General features: G+C 57.3%; 1 protein-coding gene across 1 annotated transcript; it reads left to right on the top strand.

Annotated features, from left to right (window-relative positions):
* Nucleotides 1-2,343: 2,343 nt before the first annotated feature.
* Nucleotides 2,344-16,862, top strand: PTCH2 (patched 2). The gene is made up of 22 exons (XM_062190073.1): nt 2,344-2,400; nt 2,885-3,077; nt 8,332-8,521; nt 8,611-8,680; nt 8,823-8,914; nt 9,520-9,715; nt 10,818-10,939; nt 11,067-11,214; nt 11,291-11,422; nt 11,511-11,666; nt 11,749-11,841; nt 12,198-12,323; nt 12,415-12,533; nt 12,618-12,966; nt 13,090-13,402; nt 13,497-13,639; nt 13,727-13,907; nt 14,030-14,310; nt 14,412-14,549; nt 15,532-15,674; nt 15,764-15,863; nt 16,207-16,862. Exons 1-22 carry the CDS (start codon nt 2,344-2,346, stop codon nt 16,471-16,473), a joined length of 3,609 nt encoding a protein of 1,202 aa, XP_062046057.1. The 3' UTR covers nt 16,474-16,862.
* Nucleotides 16,863-17,257: the final 395 nt, after the last annotated feature.

The following is a 17,257-nucleotide window of genomic DNA, read 5'->3' as shown; positions in this document are numbered from 1 at the left end:
TCTTCCTAGTTCCAGAGACTTGCTGGACATGTACTTTCTTTATCCACAGCAAGACACACTCCTATGCCAGGGAGGAAGAAAGTACTGTACACAGAGGCTGCTTTTCATGTGCACTTACTACTTGGCCAGCAGCATCATACCCATACTAGTTCCTCCACAGACATCTAGCCGGAGGAATAGATGAACAGAAGTGACAAACTATTAGGTATTCATCCCCTAAACCTAAAGGTTCCCTTGCCCCAGGACTGAGGCTCAGGAGATGATGCAAATTCTCAGTTTTTCCAAAAGTAGTTTGGCAATGTGTAGCAAGAACCATAAAAATGTTCATCCTGTTTGACCCAAACAACCCCATTTCTGGGAATCTGTCTCAAGGACATTCTTCAAATGATTGATACAAAGACTATGTAGTAACATGACATGTTTATGATGTAATGATAAACAAAGAAGTGTGGAAGAATTGACCAAGAATTTCACCAGAAGTAATAGCAGTTGTGTTAAACAAATAACGAATCCATTGGAGATTATTTCTATTTCCCAAATGTTACATATTGGAGTATTGATTTTACCCTACTCTGCCACTCCGGGTTTTTCAGTCACGGGCCAGTGTTTTAGTGCAGCAGTTTAAGCTGCCACTGGTAACACCAGCATCCCATATCAGAAAGCCAGTTCAAGCCCTGGCTGCTCCACTTCTGACACAGCTCGCTGCTAATGCTCCTGGGAAGGCATCAGAAGATGGTCCCCTGCCACCCATGTGGGAGACAGGGATGGAGTTCCTAGTTCCTGGCCCAGACTGTCATGGCCATTTGGGGAGTGACCCAACAGATGGAAGAACTCTTTCCCTCTGTCTCTCCCCATCTGTCACTCTGATGTTATTTCTTTTTCTTTTTAAAACATTTATTTATTGGGGCTGGTGCTGTGGCACAGCAGGTAAAGCCGCCGCCCACAGTGCCAGCATCCCATTTGGGTGCTGGTTCTAGTCCCGGCTGTTCCACTTCTGATCCAGCTCTCTGCTATGGCCTGGGAAAGCAGTGGAGGATGACCCAAGTCTTTGGGCCCCTGCACCCATGTGGGAGACCTGAAAGTTCCTGGCTCCTGACTTTGGATCGGCGCAGCTCCTGTTGTTGCGGCCAATTAGGAGGTGAACCAGCAGATGGAAGACCTCTCTCTCTCTCTCCTCTCTCTGTGTAACTCTTTTTTTTTTTTTTTTTAAGATTTATTTATTTTTTTGAGAGCCAGAGTTACAGAGAGAGGGAGAGACAGAGAGGTCTTCCATTGCTGGTTCACTCCCCCAAATGGCCGCAATGGCCGGAGCTGGGCCATCAGAAGCCAGGAGCTTCTTCTGGGTCTCCCGCATGGGTGCAGGGGCCCAAGCACTTGGACCATCTTCTACTGCTTTCCCAGACGCTCTAACAGGGAGTGGGATCGGAAGTGGAGCAGCTGGGACTCGAACTGGTGCCCATACAGGATGCCAGGACTACAGGCAGAGGCTTAACCTACTATGCCACAGCGATAGCCTGTTACTTAATTTTTATAAAAAATATTTTTTGAAAGGACAAGGGCAGGAACGCATGGAACACGGTGTATTTAGGACTGGAAGGAAGACTGGGAGATTGGGAGGGAGAAGGCTTTAGTTGGATCTTGTGGGGCCTGTGCTCCAAGTGGCCCGTGTGCTCTGCAGCTCTCAGATTTGCATTTTACAGAAGTAACTCTGGCCTCAGCCGAGACGGTGGACTAAAGGCAGCAGGAATGGATGCGGAGAAGAGTGGAAAGTTAAAGCTTTACGTTTTGGTTGGGTTGGGAAAAAGGACCAGCAGACAGCCTTTCTCAGCACGGCCTCGCCTGACATACTTGGCCAGCGCCACACGTCTCCGGGATCCCCCCCAACCGCCCCTTCTCCAGGAGGGCCCAGCGGGCGGGGAGGCGAGTAGGGGTGGCCCTGCCTGGGTGGTCTCCTGCCCCGCCCCCTGCGGCGCTGTTACCTAGCAGCGGATCCGGCCCCGCGGCTCCGGGTAATTTGCGGGCCCCTCAGCCAATGGGAGGGCGGTGCCCCGGCCCGCTCCCTTTTTCTGGGGCTCCCGCCGCCTCCCCGGCACTGCTCCTCGAGCTAAGCTGAGCGCCGCGGGCCGGCCGTTCTGCCCGCACGCGGAACCGAGCAGGAGGGCGCGGCAGCGCCGTGCGCTCCTCCGTGTCGCCGCCGCCGCCGCGCGCTCGCCCGCAGCCACCCGGCGCCCTTTCCGTCCCATTCAGCCCCCACGCGGGGCCGGCGGTACGCTGCAAGGCCAGCGTATGGGAGCGCTCAGATAACGCGGGTTGGGGGCGCCCGCGCCCCCTGTCCCCGCCAGCATGGCCCGACCGCCGCCCCCTGGCTACACGCCCCCAGCTCGGTCCGCAGCACCCCAGGTAAGTAGGAGGGAAGCTGGAAGAAGGAAGAGTGGGGCCGGGAGTGTCGCTAGGGCCCTTACAAGGTGCCTTAACTTGCCATGTGCCTTGCATTTAGTGTCTGCTTGACGACAGGTGAGAGCTAGTGCTGCCGCACAAGTTGTCTCTGTGTGTGTGTGCGCGCGCGTGTGTGTCTACCTCTCCTTGAAATCTGGCCAGTGGGAGGGATTGTGTGTAGGGTTACCTCTGCGCCCACCTGCCAACAGAGCTGTGTGTGTGTGGCCTACTTTCAGAAAGGGGGTTCACGGCTTCCTCAGGTGTATGTTGGTGTGGGCAGCAGGAAGTTGAATCTTCCAGGTTCGGGCCTGTGTCTGTAGGTGCTGCCTGTCTTGCATACAGAAGTCAAGACACTAAGTGCTTGGCAGAGGGCATGTGTAGGGAGAGAAGGGGAGATTTCGTGCATTGTTACCGTAACACCTGGCTGATCCGTCTCTTTCTATCCCAGATCCTAGCTGGGAGCCTGAAGGCTCCTCTCTGGCTCCGGGCTTACTTCCAGGGCCTGCTCTTCTCTCTGGGCTGCGGGATCCAGAGACACTGTGGCAAAGTGCTCTTCCTGGGACTGTTGGCCTTTGGGGCCCTGGCACTGGGTCTCCGCGTGGCCATTATTGAGACAGACCTGGAACAGCTCTGGGTAGAAGGTGAGTCATGGACACTCTCCATAGCTGCTTGGGTGGTGAGCTGGATACTGAGCCCTGGTAGGCCTGACCTTGGGTCTGGAGGGGCACATGCCAGCCAGAGTGCCAGCCAAAGCACCGTCCGTGTGCGTATGCCAATGGTGGAGTCCTGTTCAACAGGATTTGGAATATTTAGTCGGTTTACAAAGGCAGATAAAACCAGACCCATCCTCTAGTAGCAAGGCAAATAAAAATACATGCTGGGAGAGCTATAATATAAAGCAAAGTAGAATATGGTTATGTTGTGTGGGAGAAGAGAGACCACTCGAGGCCTTGGGAATCAGAAGTGTGAGGTCGGGAAAGCTGGGGGACGTGAGTCAGTGGTCTGGCCAGGCCTCCAGGGTCAGGGCCCATGAACCGCAGGCCCCATAAACCAGTTAGGGGAAAAGCAACACCGAATCTGCATTGAGTCAACAGCCAGCGTTAGACAGGTTCCAACCTCACTGCCTAATGGAAGCTCTAGATAATTCCTTATCCATTCCAGCGCGATTCCCTGCCCTCCTGAGGCCTGGTTTCAGATGACAGCCCTTTGTCAGTCAGACTCTGCCCAGTTCTTCCCTGGGAAATTTGCATTGTGGACTCCTCTGGACCTCCCCCAGCCCTGGCCCATACCCAAAGGCAGGGCCCAGGTTGGAGTCTCACACCCTTGAGTTATTTCAAATGCTGGCAAGTCCTAGGATCCAGAGCAGATGTTTCTTGGAGCCTGCCTGCCTACTGGGCTCCCACACCCCATCTCCACCCTACCCCCAGCCCTCCACAGACTCACACATTCACACTAGGCCAGCCCTGGGGTTCAGAGCAGATGTTTCTGCCTGCCTACCCCCAGCCTCAGAACACACATGTACATACTCGCACATAGACATATCCCCACCCACACCACTGCTGCCTGGGTGGTCCCAAATGACTCTTGGATTTCCTGCCACAACAGAGGCAGGCTCCCTCCCCTTCCTCCTTCTCCACTCCCCACCTCTCCCCGTCTTGAACCTCTGTGTTTCCTCATCCTCTCCTGCACGCCAGGAGAGGCCAGACCCCACTCATTTTCTGCTGTTGTTTGGTGGAGGTGTTGTAAGAGGGTGGTCACCAGTTCCTTTACTTTTGTCTTATATTGGCTGAGGGTAAGGTGAAAGCTGACCTTGACCTTGTCTTCTCTTCTGTAGCCAGGCCTTGTTTGTAGTAACAGCAGTGAGGACTGACAGGGGTGGGCTGAATGGCGTTCGTTCGCTGTTCCTTTGGCATTTTGCTAATACAGGAAGCAGGGGAAGAAGCTATCAGAGTTCTGGGCCAGAGTTCAGATCCTCCCCCATCTGCCTTGTAAGAACTGGAATGTGACCATTTCAACCAAAAGCTGAAGGCTCAGGGGTGGATTGTTCTGTAAAATAGAAACCACAACCTGTAGTCCAGCTGGTACTTCCAAGAATACTGACTGAGACAGTAGGGAACCGAAGCTGTCCCTGAAGATAAGGAACAGCCAGCCCTTCTGTTTAGAAGGTCGGAAGTGGCCATGTATCCATTGGTAGAGACTCTGACACCCAGGGCTAAACCCTTGGGAGTCAGCCTCCACTCCTCTTGTCACCTAACAGGTTCCCAGACTCTTCCTTCTTAGCACCTTTCCTAACAGATCCCCCTTCCCACTGCTGCGGTTGGGGAGACACAGTCCTGATGGTACCCTTCAGCATGCTTCCAGCCACAGGAAAGAAGCACAGGTAGGAGGGGAGAAGAAAGCGAGACGTTCATTTATTAGCCTCTGTGACAAGGAGCTTGGTGGTAGAGAAATCCCAGGGGGTTAGTTCAGCAGCAGCTCAAGGACACCAATAACAACCACTTTAGAAAGCAAGGAAAAGGCCGGCGCCGTAGCTTAATAGGCTAATCCTCCGCCTTGTGGCGCCGGCACACCGGGTTCTAGTCCCGGTCGGGGCACCGGATTCTGTCCTGGTTGCCCCTCTTCCAGGCCAGCTCTCTACTATGGCCCGGGAAGGCAGTGGAGGATGGCCCAAGTCCTTGGGCCCTGCACCCGCATGGGAGACCAGGAGAGGCGCTTGGCTCCTGGCTTGGGATCGGCAAGATGCGCCGACCGCAGCGGCCATTGGGGGGTGAACCAACGGCAAAAAGGAAGACCTTTCTCTCTGTCTCTCTCACTATCCACTCTGCCTGTCAAAAAAAAAAAAAAAAAAAGCAAGGAAAAATCTACCTGAAGCTCTCTAGCCCCCTTCCCGTTTGTGCTCTTGGTCAGGATTGTGTAGCATCCTCTGCATAACGCCTTCACTTGTCAAAGGCAATGGAATCTCAAGGATTGGCTTAGACTAATCAAGTTTCACCCTCTGATGCCAGGGTGCTATAGCCAGCTGTCCTTAACCACAAGGCCTTTGAGAAAATGACCAACAATACCGAGACCTGTTAGGAAGGGAAGGAGGTGACAGACCTGTCAATAGCACCACAACGCCCCCTGTGGTATGGCACAAATCTGCTTGGAGCCCTACCACCAATTCCCACCAGATTCTGTAAGTCTCCAGGATCAACCATAAGCTCCATAGCATATTTTCTTTTTTTTTAAAGAGTTTATTTTTTGTATTTATTTGAGAGGTATATTTACATAGTGAGAGGGAGAGACAGAGAAAAAGTTATTTCATCCACTGGTTCACTCCCCAAACGAAAGTGGAGCAGCTGAGACCAGAACCAGTGCTCATATAGGATGCTGGCACTGCAGGCAGAGGATCAACCTAGTGTGCCACAGTGCCCGCCCCCATAGCATATCTTCTAGGCCCTGCAAATTGGACTCTTACTTCTGCAGCGTTGTCTCTGGCTCCTCTCTGGCTCACTGTTAGCAGCACTGAGACACCAACCTTTGTCAGTTCCCTGCACAGAACACACCTTTTCCTGGCCTCTTCCCCTCATTATTCACAACTTGGCTCCAGAATACATTGTTAGGTGATAAAAATGTCAGGTCATGCCACTCCTCTTCTCATAACCTACCATGAATCCCTACAATAGCTTTCAGACCTTGACATGGGAAATTTCTGGACCAAAGGTTATGAGCATGCATATTGCAGTATTGCTTGACCCCAAATAGTGCACCAAATGACACTCCCATAGTGGATTAGCATGTACTCCTGTAGGCCAGGAGTGATAGCCCAGCTATCAATTTTTTTGATTTTTTGCAAATATGACAGTTGCTAATTTGTTGTTATTTTAATTTGCATTTATAGAATTACCTATAAGGTGGACTTCTTCCCTATTGGATAACCAACTATATTTTCCCTTTTAGAAAGGCTCAAAGTCTTAACAAATGTGCTGATTTTTATATTCTCTCTATTCTCTCTCCCCTCTCCCTGGTCCTTCCCCATTCACCTATGTTCTTTTTTTTTTTTTTTTTTTAAAGATTTATTTATTTATTTGAAAGTCAGAGTTACACAGAGAGAGAGAGGTCTTCCATCCGCTGGTTCAAACCTCAATTGGCCACAACAGCCGGAGCTGCACCAATCCGAGGCCAGGAGCCAAGAGTTTCTTCCAGGTCTCCCACATGGGTGCAGGGGCCCAAGTGCTAGGGCCGCCTTCCACTGCTTTCCCAGGCCACTGCAGAGAGCTGGATCGGAAGTGGAGCAGCCGAGACTTGAACCAGTGCCCATATGGGATACAGCATTGCAGGCGGCAGCTTTACCCACTACACCACAGCGCCTGCCCTTTGATGTTGTCTTTAAGTTGTCTGTTTCTTCCTCTTGCCCTCTCGTCAGGTCTCTCTGGTTCTGTCCTTCTGTGCCCCTTCCCCTCTGCCATCCCCTTTACATGTGACAGCCTCTGGCCTAGGCTGGGGAAAGCAGCCATGCAGTACAGCCTGGAAATGCAGTGGGGAGTAGGACAGAGTCCGGGAAGGCGGAATTGGACAAGGAAGGGGACCAGCATGGCTGTGCTTCCGAGACGAGGGCCAGGAGTGGGACTTGGGTTGGTGATGGGAGCGAAGGGTAAATCTGTGTTGGGGCAGCCAGGGTTTGGGGCTGTCTTGAGTGGGGAGATTATGTGGATTTGAAAAAGGAATGGAGAGCAAGATGTCCCGGGCGGGGCTGGAGTCTCAGAGAAGCAGTGCATGTGCGTTCAGTCCCATGACCGAAAGGAAGAGGCCCCAGCAGGCAGGAGCAGAACTGGGCCTGACACCAGACCAAGTCCACAAAGCCTCCAGGGTGGATTTGGCTCTGGCCCTCACCCTCCACAAACCACAGCTGGGTCCTATCCCCTCCTAACATCCCACCTCCCCCAGGCTCAGGTTAGAGCATGACCCCAGGGCAGGCATAATGCAGGATTTGAGGGACGCTAAGGTCAAGGAGACGGGCAGCCCCGGTCGATAGGGAAGCTGGTGAGAGGGGTGTAGACCCTTGGCCCACTCTTTTTCACCTCTGCCAGGATCCAGGAGCTGGTTCTGGGTCCTTCTGGCCAAAGTGGAAGCATCATGAAAGAGTCTGATCCTCCCCACCTGGGCCACCGCAGGGCCATATTACCCGCCCTCCCACTCCTGCCCTGTTCCCAGAGCAGTGCAGAAAGGTGCCCAGGCCCCCCTGAGCTAAAATTGCACCCAAGCCTTAGACCTGTGCTTGTCAGAAACCCTCTTGACATGGCAGCTTCGCTGAGGGCCCTCCCTGCCTCCCCCCGAGCACAGGGCCCGTGTGCACGCTCCTAGCAGCTGCCCCAGAGTCCTAGCCCAGGCTCACCTCACGCTGACTCTCATTTTTAAGTATTTATCCCAAACTTGGCCAACCTGGGTCACGATTAAACTCAAGACCACTCACGGAACTCATACAGGGCAGGCATTCGGCCTAGTGCTTAAGCCATTCACATCTCGTACTGGAGTGCCTGGGTTCAGTGCCTGGCTCAAGTGACTGGATCCCTGCCACCCACGTGCATCCCAGCTCCCAGCTTCAGCCTGGCCCAGTCCCCAGCTGGTGTGGGCATTTGGGGAGTAAACCCAAATGAGAGAGCAAATGGAGTGCGCTCTCTCTCTCTCTCTCTGCGCCTCTCAGATAAATAAGTAAATAAATAAGCAATCCATGCAGCCATGCAGTTGAAGCTTCTCTGTGTCCCTGGCGGAGCTGCAGATGCTGAGAAGAGGGGCAAGAGGCTGGGGAGTCAGCCTCCTCCCGTGTGGAGGCCTCGGGGCTTAGGATCGCACCGCCCCCAAAGCTCTGAGCCCCCTGGGCCCTCTCCCCCCAGCTTTCTCTCTTTGCTCTGGCAGTAGGCAGCCGGGTGAGCCAGGAGCTGCATTACACCAAAGAGAAGCTGGGAGAGGAGGCCGCTTACACCTCCCAGATGTTGATACAGACCGCCCGCCAGGAAGGGGAGAGCATCCTCACGCCTGAGGCGCTCAGCCTCCACCTCCAGGCAGCCCTCACTGCCAGCAAAGTGCAAGTATCACTCTACGGAAAGTGAGTGTGGCCGAGTCCCCGCGTGGCTGGCAGCGAGGCGCGCTGTGGCCGTTCTCTTCTGCTGATCTCCTGTGCCCTGGCTGTTGCAGGTCGTGGGATCTGAACAAAATCTGCTACAAGTCAGGAGTTCCTCTCATCGAAAATGGCATGATTGAGCGGGTGAGTCTCGGAGGCTGCGCTGGGAGGGCTTGGAGGGACTCCAGGGGGCTGAAAATCACGGGGGATCGCAGGGGCGTCCCACGAAGCTTGTGGGGAAGGGAGCCCAAGGACAGGACTGACGTGGCCCGGGGGTCTCCGGCAGATGATCGAGAAGCTGTTCCCCTGCGTGATCCTGACGCCCCTCGACTGCTTCTGGGAGGGAGCCAAACTCCAGGGCGGCTCTGCCTACTTGCCGTGAGTGCTGCCACAGCTGTCCTGGAACCCGCTTCCCCTCCCCAAGGGGTTCCCCCGCAGGAGGGAGGGGTACAGGAAGGAGGGTGATGGAAACCCCCCAGTCCTAATTACCTCCCTGGCAGCTGTCAGAACCTGGGCAGCCCCAAGGCCCTCTCAGCTCCCCCTTCTCAACTCTGAAAGAGAGGAAGACCTGTCTTACTTAGACAAAACAAACACGAAGATGTGTAAGATCTGAGCAGGAAGGATCCCCAGAAAGAGACTTTATTGGGCAGGGGAGAGGGGATTAGTTAGGTATCAGGTAAGCTGTTACCCTGGCCAGAAAGAAAACCTATGGCAGGCAGGGCCCCCCAGGTTGTATATCAGAAGCAGGGTAGACAGCCCGGAACTCGGGGGGCTTGCTGGGTCCTCCCCTATGGTGGGTGTGTCTGACCTGATGTCCACCTCGGCCCCTGCATCCAGCCACAGCTCACTGCCGCAGCCTGGTGGGCTGATGCCGCCTGGCAGCTCTGAGGAGGGCAGGCTGGGCCGTGGCGTGGGCTCCACAGCTGCAGTTTGGGTGGTGGATATCGATCCTGGGCCGTCACCGACCCTGGGCTCTCCCCCAGGGGCCGTCCTGACATCCAGTGGACCAACCTGGATCCTGAGCAGCTGCTGGAGGAACTGGGCCCCTTCGCCTCCCTTGAGGGCTTCCGGGAGCTGCTAGACAAGGCACAAGTGGGCCAGGCCTACGTGGGGCGGCCCTGTCTGCACCCGGACGACCTCCACTGCCCACCCAGTGCGCCCAACCATCACAGCAAGCAGGTGGGTCCCATCCAGGTCTGCTGTGGAAAGTGTTTTCCTCCCTCGCCCTCGTGGTAACGTCCTCTGCTCTGAGAGGGCTGGTTGTGCTCTGTCCTCTGCTCCCCATTTCCTGGACATTGCTAGTCCCCTGGAGGTTCCGTTCACCTTCAGGTCTCCTAATAAACCCTCCCAGTGTGTGTCATTCCCTTTTTCCTTTGCTGAGCCCAGTCAAAGCTGAACTTTATCCAAATGGACTTGGTCAGGGGAACTAAGGACAAAATAGCTGAGCAAGACTGCCATACCTGGGCCGGCGCCGTGGCTCAACAGGCTAATCCTCCGCCTAGCGGCGCTGGCACCCCAGGTTCTAGTCCCTGTCAGGGCACCGGATTCTGTCCCGGTTGCCCCTCTTCCAGGCCAGCTCTCTGCTGTGGCCCGGGAGTGCAGTGGAGGATGGCCCAAGTGCTTGGGCCCTGCACCCCATGGGAGACCAGGAGAAGCACCTGGCTCCAAGCTTCAGATCAGCGTGGTGCGCCGACCACGGCAGCCTTTGGAGGGTGAACCAACGGCAAAGGAAAACCTGTCTCTGTCTCTCTCTCTCTCACTGTCCACTCTGCCTGTCAAAAAAAAAAAAAAAAAGACTGTCATACCTGGTTTCCCATGTTTCTGTGCGGCCCTGGGAATGTCATTGGCCCAAAACCCACCGGAGTTGTGCCAGCTCCTCCTTGCAGCCTGGTTCCAGGCCTGTGCGCCCTCTTGTGGCCTCCTGTCCCCAGGACACTGGCCGCTCACTCTTCCTAGGCAAGAGACTGGAGAGCACAACTCTACCCTTGAGGGCTCCTGAGCTCTGGGGCAGGCATGGTCCCCGAGGGGGACAAGCCCAGGGCACTGAATATTCTTATTATTTTTTTAACTTTTATTTAATAAATATAAATTTCCAAAGTACAGCTTATGGATTACAGTGGCTTTTTCTCCCCCATAACTTCCCTCCCACCCGCAACCCTCCCATCTCCCGCTCCCGCTCCCTCTCGCATTCCATTCACATCAAGATTCATTCTCAATTAATAAATGTAAATTTACAAAGCCAGGGCACTGAGTATTGAAGCCTTCCCCTGCCCCTCTGCAGGCTCCTAACGTGGCTCAGGAGCTGAGCGGGGGCTGCCACGGCTTCTCCCACAAATTCATGCACTGGCAGGAGGAATTGCTGCTGGGAGGCACGACCAGAGACCCCCAAGGGCAGCTGCTGAGGTAGGGCCTCCCCTGGGAGGTGGCCAGGGGACCCTGCGCCTGGGACTCCGGCAAAATCCCCCTGCACGCCCCCTCCTGGGTGCTCCGGGCCAGCCCCAACCTGTCATTCTCCTGCTACCCGGACCAGGGCAGAGGCCCTGCAGAGCACCTTCCTGCTGATGAGCCCCCGCCAGCTGTACGAACACTTCCGGGGCGACTACCAGACACATGACATCGGCTGGAGCGAGGAGCAGGCCGGCACGGTGCTGCAGGCCTGGCAGCGGCGCTTTGTGCAGGTCGGCCAGGCCCAGCGAGGGCTGCCCAGGGGCCGCTGCCGCCTCCCATCCCCTCACGTGCACCCTCTTTCTCCAGCTGGCCCAGGAGGCCCTGCCCGAGAACGCCTCCCAGCAGATCCACGCCTTCTCCTCCACCACCCTGGACGACATGCTGCGAGCGTTCTCGGAAGTCAGCGCCGCGCGCGTGCTGGGAGGCTATCTGCTCATGGTGGGGCCCGCCTCCGGCTCCTTGCTCCCCGCACCCCAGTGCCTGCCCTGGGAGCCCCTGGCTAAGACCACGTCCTCTCTCCCCACAGCTGGCCTATGCCTGCGTGACAATGCTACGGTGGGACTGTGCCCAGTCCCAGGGTGCTGTGGGCCTTGCCGGGGTGCTGCTGGTGGCCCTGGCCGTGGCCTCAGGTCTCGGGCTGTGCGCCCTGCTCGGCATCTCCTTCAATGCTGCCACTACCCAGGTACACGAGGGCTGCGGAGCAGACTTGGGGGGCATGGCCGGCTGCACAGCACCCCCAGCTGCCCACCCCTCTGCCCCTCCAGGTGCTGCCCTTCTTGGCGCTGGGCATCGGCGTGGATGACATATTCCTGCTGGCGCACGCCTTCACAGAGGCTCCGCCTGGCACCCCTCTCCAGGTGAGGCCCTTCCAGCCTGACCTCCTCTGCAGCAGTTCAGCCATAGTGGCTAAGAACCTCTTGGTTCAAAAGATCTTGGGCTGTTAATTAAAGAAAAAAAAATCTCTGTGCCTGTTTCCCCATCCGTAAAGACGGAAACAACAGTGCCTGCATCCCGTGGGGATCAGTGCGATCCTTCACGCTGGGTGTTCGGATCGGCCCATGACACATACGAGCTACTCAGCATGTGCCAGCTGCTGTGTTCTTGCCCCACCTCAGCCATCCCTGGTCCCTGAGCCTCCCCTTCACCCTGCCTTGAAGACCCAGGGCCCCCCTCCCCTGTGTTCTGAGGGCGTGTCCCTGCTGTGTCCTGGCAGGAGCGCACAGGTGAGTGTCTGCAGCGCACAGGCACCAGTGTCGCCCTCACGTCCATCAACAACATGGTCGCCTTCTTCATGGCCGCCCTGGTTCCCATCCCCGCGCTGAGGGCCTTCTCCCTGCAGGTGAGGCCTCATGCGTGGGCAGGCTCGGGGTGGGCGTCCAGCAGGGGGCGTGCTTCACCCAGCCATTGTGCCCCTCCTGTCCGCCCCCCAGGCAGCCATAGTGGTTGGCTGCAACTTTGCAGCCGTGATGCTTGTCTTCCCAGCCATCCTCAGCCTGGACCTGCGCCGGCGCCACTGCCAGCGCCTTGACGTCCTCTGCTGCTTCTCTAGGTACTGCCCCGACCCCACCCCAGCCTGTGCCCTCGCCAGCATTCAAGGCATCCACCTGTCACCCATTCTCTCCGCCTCTTCCAGCCCCTGCTCTGCTCGGGTGATTCAGATTCTGCCCCAGGAGCTGGGGGACAGGACAGTACCGGTGGGCGTTGCCCACCTGACCACCACGGTTCAAGCCTTTACCCACTGTGAAGCCAGCAGCCAGCATGTAGTCACCATCCTACCTCCTCAAGCCCACCTGGTGCCCCCCTCTTCTGACCCACTGGGCTCTGAGCTCTTCAGCCCTGGAGGATCCACGCGGGACCTTCTAGGCCAGGATGAGGGCACGAGGCAGAAGCCGGCACACAAGTCCCTGCCCTGTGTTCGCTGGAATCTTGCCCATTTCGCCCGCTATCAGTTTGCACCCCTACTGCTGCAGTCACGTGCTAAGGTGAGACTGGATGGGGCAGAGCAGAGGCTCCGTGTCTCTGGGCCCCAGGGAGGGAGAGGGCCCAGCCCCCCAGCCGGGAGCTGGAGCAGCCCGGGCCTCCCACTTAGTCGCCCTTTCCTGCAGGCCGCAGTTCTGGTGCTCTTTGGGGCTCTTCTGGGCCTGAGCCTCTACGGAGCCACCTTGGTGCAGGACGGGCTGGCCCTGACGGATGTGGTGCCTCGGGGCACCAAGGAGCATGCCTTCCTGAGCGCCCAGCTCAGGTACTTCTCCTTGTACGAGGTGGCTCTGGTGACCCAGGGCGGCTTTGACTACGCCCACTCCCAACGCGCGCTCTTTGACCTGCACCAGCGCTTCAGTTCCCTCAAGGCTGTGCTGCCCCCACCTGCCCCCCAGGCGCCTCGTACCTGGCTGCACTATTACCGCAACTGGCTACAGGGTGAGAGGCCAGGAGACCAGTGGGGGAGGAGGGAGTCCAGGGAGAAGTCCCCTGGGGCCCCAGGCTCACCGTGCCCTCTCCTGCTCTCCCCCAGGAATCCAGGCTGCATTTGACCAGGACTGGGCTTCCGGGCGCATTACCCGCCACTCATACCGCAATGGCTCTGAGGATGGGGCGCTGGCCTACAAGCTGCTCATCCAGACTGGGGATGCCCAGGAGCCTCTGGATTTCAGCCAGGTTAGGAGAGGGGACTGGATGGGCTACGAGCGCAGAGGGACTCTAAGCCTCGTGGACCCAGGCCTTCATCCCCCTCTGCCTCTGCAGCTGACCACAAGGAAGCTGGTGGACAAGGAGGGCCTCATCCCACCTGAACTATTCTACGTGGGGCTAACCGTGTGGGTGAGCAGTGACCCCCTGGGGCTGGCAGCCTCCCAGGCCAACTTCTACCCCCCACCTCCCGAATGGCTGCATGATAAATATGACACCACCGGGGAGAACCTGCGCAGTGAGTTCTAGGGGGAGCTTGGCGAGAGCTTTGGCTCCAGCCACCCAGGCCCTGCCCGACCCCCCAGCCCTGCCCATGTTCCCTCTGCTTACCCCGCCCCATCCCTGCTCTCCCCTCCACAGTCCCTGCGGCCCAGCCACTGGAGTTTGCCCAGTTCCCCTTCCTGCTGCGCGGCCTCCGGAAGACCGCAGACTTTGTGGAGGCCATCGAGGGGGCCCGGGCAGCGTGCGCAGAGGCAGGCCGGGCCGGGGTGCGCGCCTACCCCAGCGGCTCCCCCTTCCTCTTCTGGGAGCAATATCTGGGCCTGCGACGCTGCTTCCTGCTGGCTGTTTGCATCCTGCTGGTGTGCACCTTCCTTGTCTGTGCCCTGCTGCTGCTTAACCCCTGGACAGCTGGCCTCATCGTGAGTACTGCAGGGGAGGGGTTGGAGGGACCCAGCAGCACCCCCGCCTCGCCCAGCCCATCATCCTGCTGGGAGCCCTGGGTGAGTCCTGCCCTCCGCAGGTGCTGGTCCTGGCGATGATGACGATGGAGCTCTTTGGTATCATGGGCTTCCTGGGCATCAAGCTGAGCGCCATCCCCGTGGTGATCCTCGTGGCTTCCGTAGGCATTGGTGTCGAGTTCACAGTCCACGTGGCTCTGGTGAGCGCAGGCACCAGGGAGGAACGGCTCAGGTGACTCGGTCTTCAATAAGTGTCGTTCAGGCACCTCTGGGAGTTCGGTACTGTTTAAGAACCGGGGCTATGATAGCAATGCAGTCTTTGCCTCCAAGGAGCTTCTACTCTAGGGGGTAGAAACGGACGATAAACATGCAGACAGGTAAATAAGCAGCCATTGCAGCAGAGAGGAGGGAGCCAAGGGCTCTGTGGAGTGGCTTAGGACAGAAAGGAAGGTGAGAAAGTGGAACCATTAAGGCTTTTGAATGAGATTGCTCTAAAGGAGATCAGAAAAATGCGATGGTAGCTGATGCCAGCATGGGCTCACAAGAGAGACTACAAAGACCAAGACGCTAGAACTGAGAGGGGCCCGGCCTCTCCCAGAGCTGTGCGTTCTCTGGCAGAGGAAGGGGGTGAGCAGACCAGCTGCCAGCGGCCACACACACCTGGCTGGACCCCCTCCCAGCGCCCCCTCACCCTCAGAGAGCCCTCTTAATGATTCTAAGAGCAATAGATACACCCCTCAGCAAAAAGGGCTCACATGCAGAAAAGCGCAAAGAATCGGAAATCTTTCGAAATGGACCCCTAGCGTCGTGGCATCCGACGTTTGCAGGAAACGGCCGGTAGGAAGCGTTCTAGACTTGAGCGCTACAGTCCCTCCTGCAGCTCCACCCTCGTGGGGTGAACTCAGCCACAGACAAAACGCTAGTGGGTGTCAGCAAGACTTTACTTACAGAAACAGGTGCCGGGCTGCCGTGCACCTGCCACATTCTGGACGTCTCTGGGGCTAAGCTCACAGGACACATGGGTACAGCATTACCTAATGGACTCATGCATGCCTCCTGCACCATTCCCATGAATCATTTCACCTGGCCTTGCATGGACCATGCAGGGGTAAGCCCTGGGGACATGGACGAGCTGGCTGTGATTGGCAGAGTAGGCGTTCCAGAACCACTCTGTTCCCTCAGGGCTTCCTGACAGCCCAGGGAAGCCGGAACCTGCGGGCTGCCCGTGCCCTGGAGCACACATTTGCCCCCGTGACCGATGGAGCTGTCTCCACACTGCTGGGTCTCCTCATGCTTGCTGGTTCCAATTTCGACTTCATCATAAGGTAGGGGAGGGCTCGGGGCACCGAGACAGGGCCTGTCCCCACTGGCTTCAGGAACGGCCCCAGCTGACTTCCACTCCCCCACACACCAGGTACTTCTTCGTGGTGCTGACAGTGCTCACGCTCCTGGGCCTCCTGCATGGACTTGTGCTGCTGCCTGTACTGCTGTCCATCCTGGGCCCACCCCCAGAGGTGAACATACCCTCCCCTCCCCCAGAGCCAGGACAAAATGCCCTCAGTGGCCTACAGTCGGGGCTCAGCTCCCCTAACCACAGCAGGGCCGCCAGCCGCCTCCTTCCCCCAGACACCAAGCTCCCACCCCTCTGCCTCCTGGCTTCTTCATGGGATCCACCTGAGCCTTCTAGGACCCAGAGCAAAGTGCAGTGTCTGCACCTGCTGGCATCAGCTCTCAGATCCTGCTGGAGACCAGCAGTGAGCCCAGCTTCCCCACAGTCATGGCGATCAAAGGGAACGTGCGAGGGGGCTCTGTAGCACAGCAGCCCCTGGGCTCACTGGGGTGGGTGTCTCCCCTTAGGTGGTGCAGATGTACAAGGAGAGCCCGGAGGCCCTGAGCCCCACAGCTCCGCGAGAAGGCGGGCTCAGGTGGGGGATATCCCCCACCCTGCCCCAGAGCTTCGCCAGAGTGACTACCTCCATGACCGTGGCCCTCCACCCACCTCCATTGCCTGGTGCCTATATCCACGCCGCCTCTGACGAGCCCACTTGGTCCCCTGCTACCACCCCAGCTGCCAGCGGGCCTGGCAGCCCCAATTCTAGAGGACCTTGTCTGGCCACTGAGTGAAGGAGAGGCTGAGATGAGGAGACCCTGCTTGGGCCACGGGAAGCCACCAGGAAGCGCTGTGTGGGGTACTGGACGCAGGCTGACCCCTGGAGGGCCCTGCTGCTGCTGTCTGCATCGCTCCAACCGGCCATCACACACCTCCCTGATATCCCTACACAGCACCCGCCCCTGAACTGGGAGCAGCCTGTGTGCCGGTCTGCTGGGTCGGGATGAAAGCCAGGGTGAAAGCCGGCGCTTCAGGCTGCAGGGCGGTCCTGTGCCCTCCCACCCCTGCACACTGCTGCCCTCCCAGCAGAGCGAGCCGGAGGGAGGGGTCCTTTCCACCCTTGGCCAGTCTTGGCCTCCCACTGCTCGGCGACTCCCGGGTAGGCTCTCTATCCCTGCCCGCTTCTTCCACTTAAATTATTTATAAAGATGTTTATTTTTGTAATATCTATAGATGGTAGCTCTGCTGAAAGTTTTATTTTTAAAAGAGTGAAATATATTCTATGAGACCTCATCTCAGGTGACTTTGTTGCCTTGCTTTTGCACAGAGTTAGGAGTTTGCAAGCAAAGATTAGATTTTGGAGGTGGCTTATGGGTGGCCAGGGCCCGAGGTCCTGGGGCTTTTGTAGTTCCGGGTGGGAAAGCCCATATTCTGAATATTTGTCATGACGTCAAGATCCAGACTCCAAGTCCTCAAGATACAAAATGGCACAGGTGAGTCTGTTGTCAAACCCTGTGTGACTTTCACAGCCATCGTTCTCCAGCCCTGCCCACCTCTGCAGACCCCCTGCCACCTTCC

This window comes from Lepus europaeus, chromosome 5, assembly GCF_033115175.1.
Source record: "Lepus europaeus isolate LE1 chromosome 5, mLepTim1.pri, whole genome shotgun sequence".
Classification (NCBI taxonomy): domain Eukaryota; kingdom Metazoa; phylum Chordata; class Mammalia; order Lagomorpha; family Leporidae; genus Lepus; species Lepus europaeus.
This window is presented reverse-complemented; position numbering and strand designations above follow the sequence as displayed.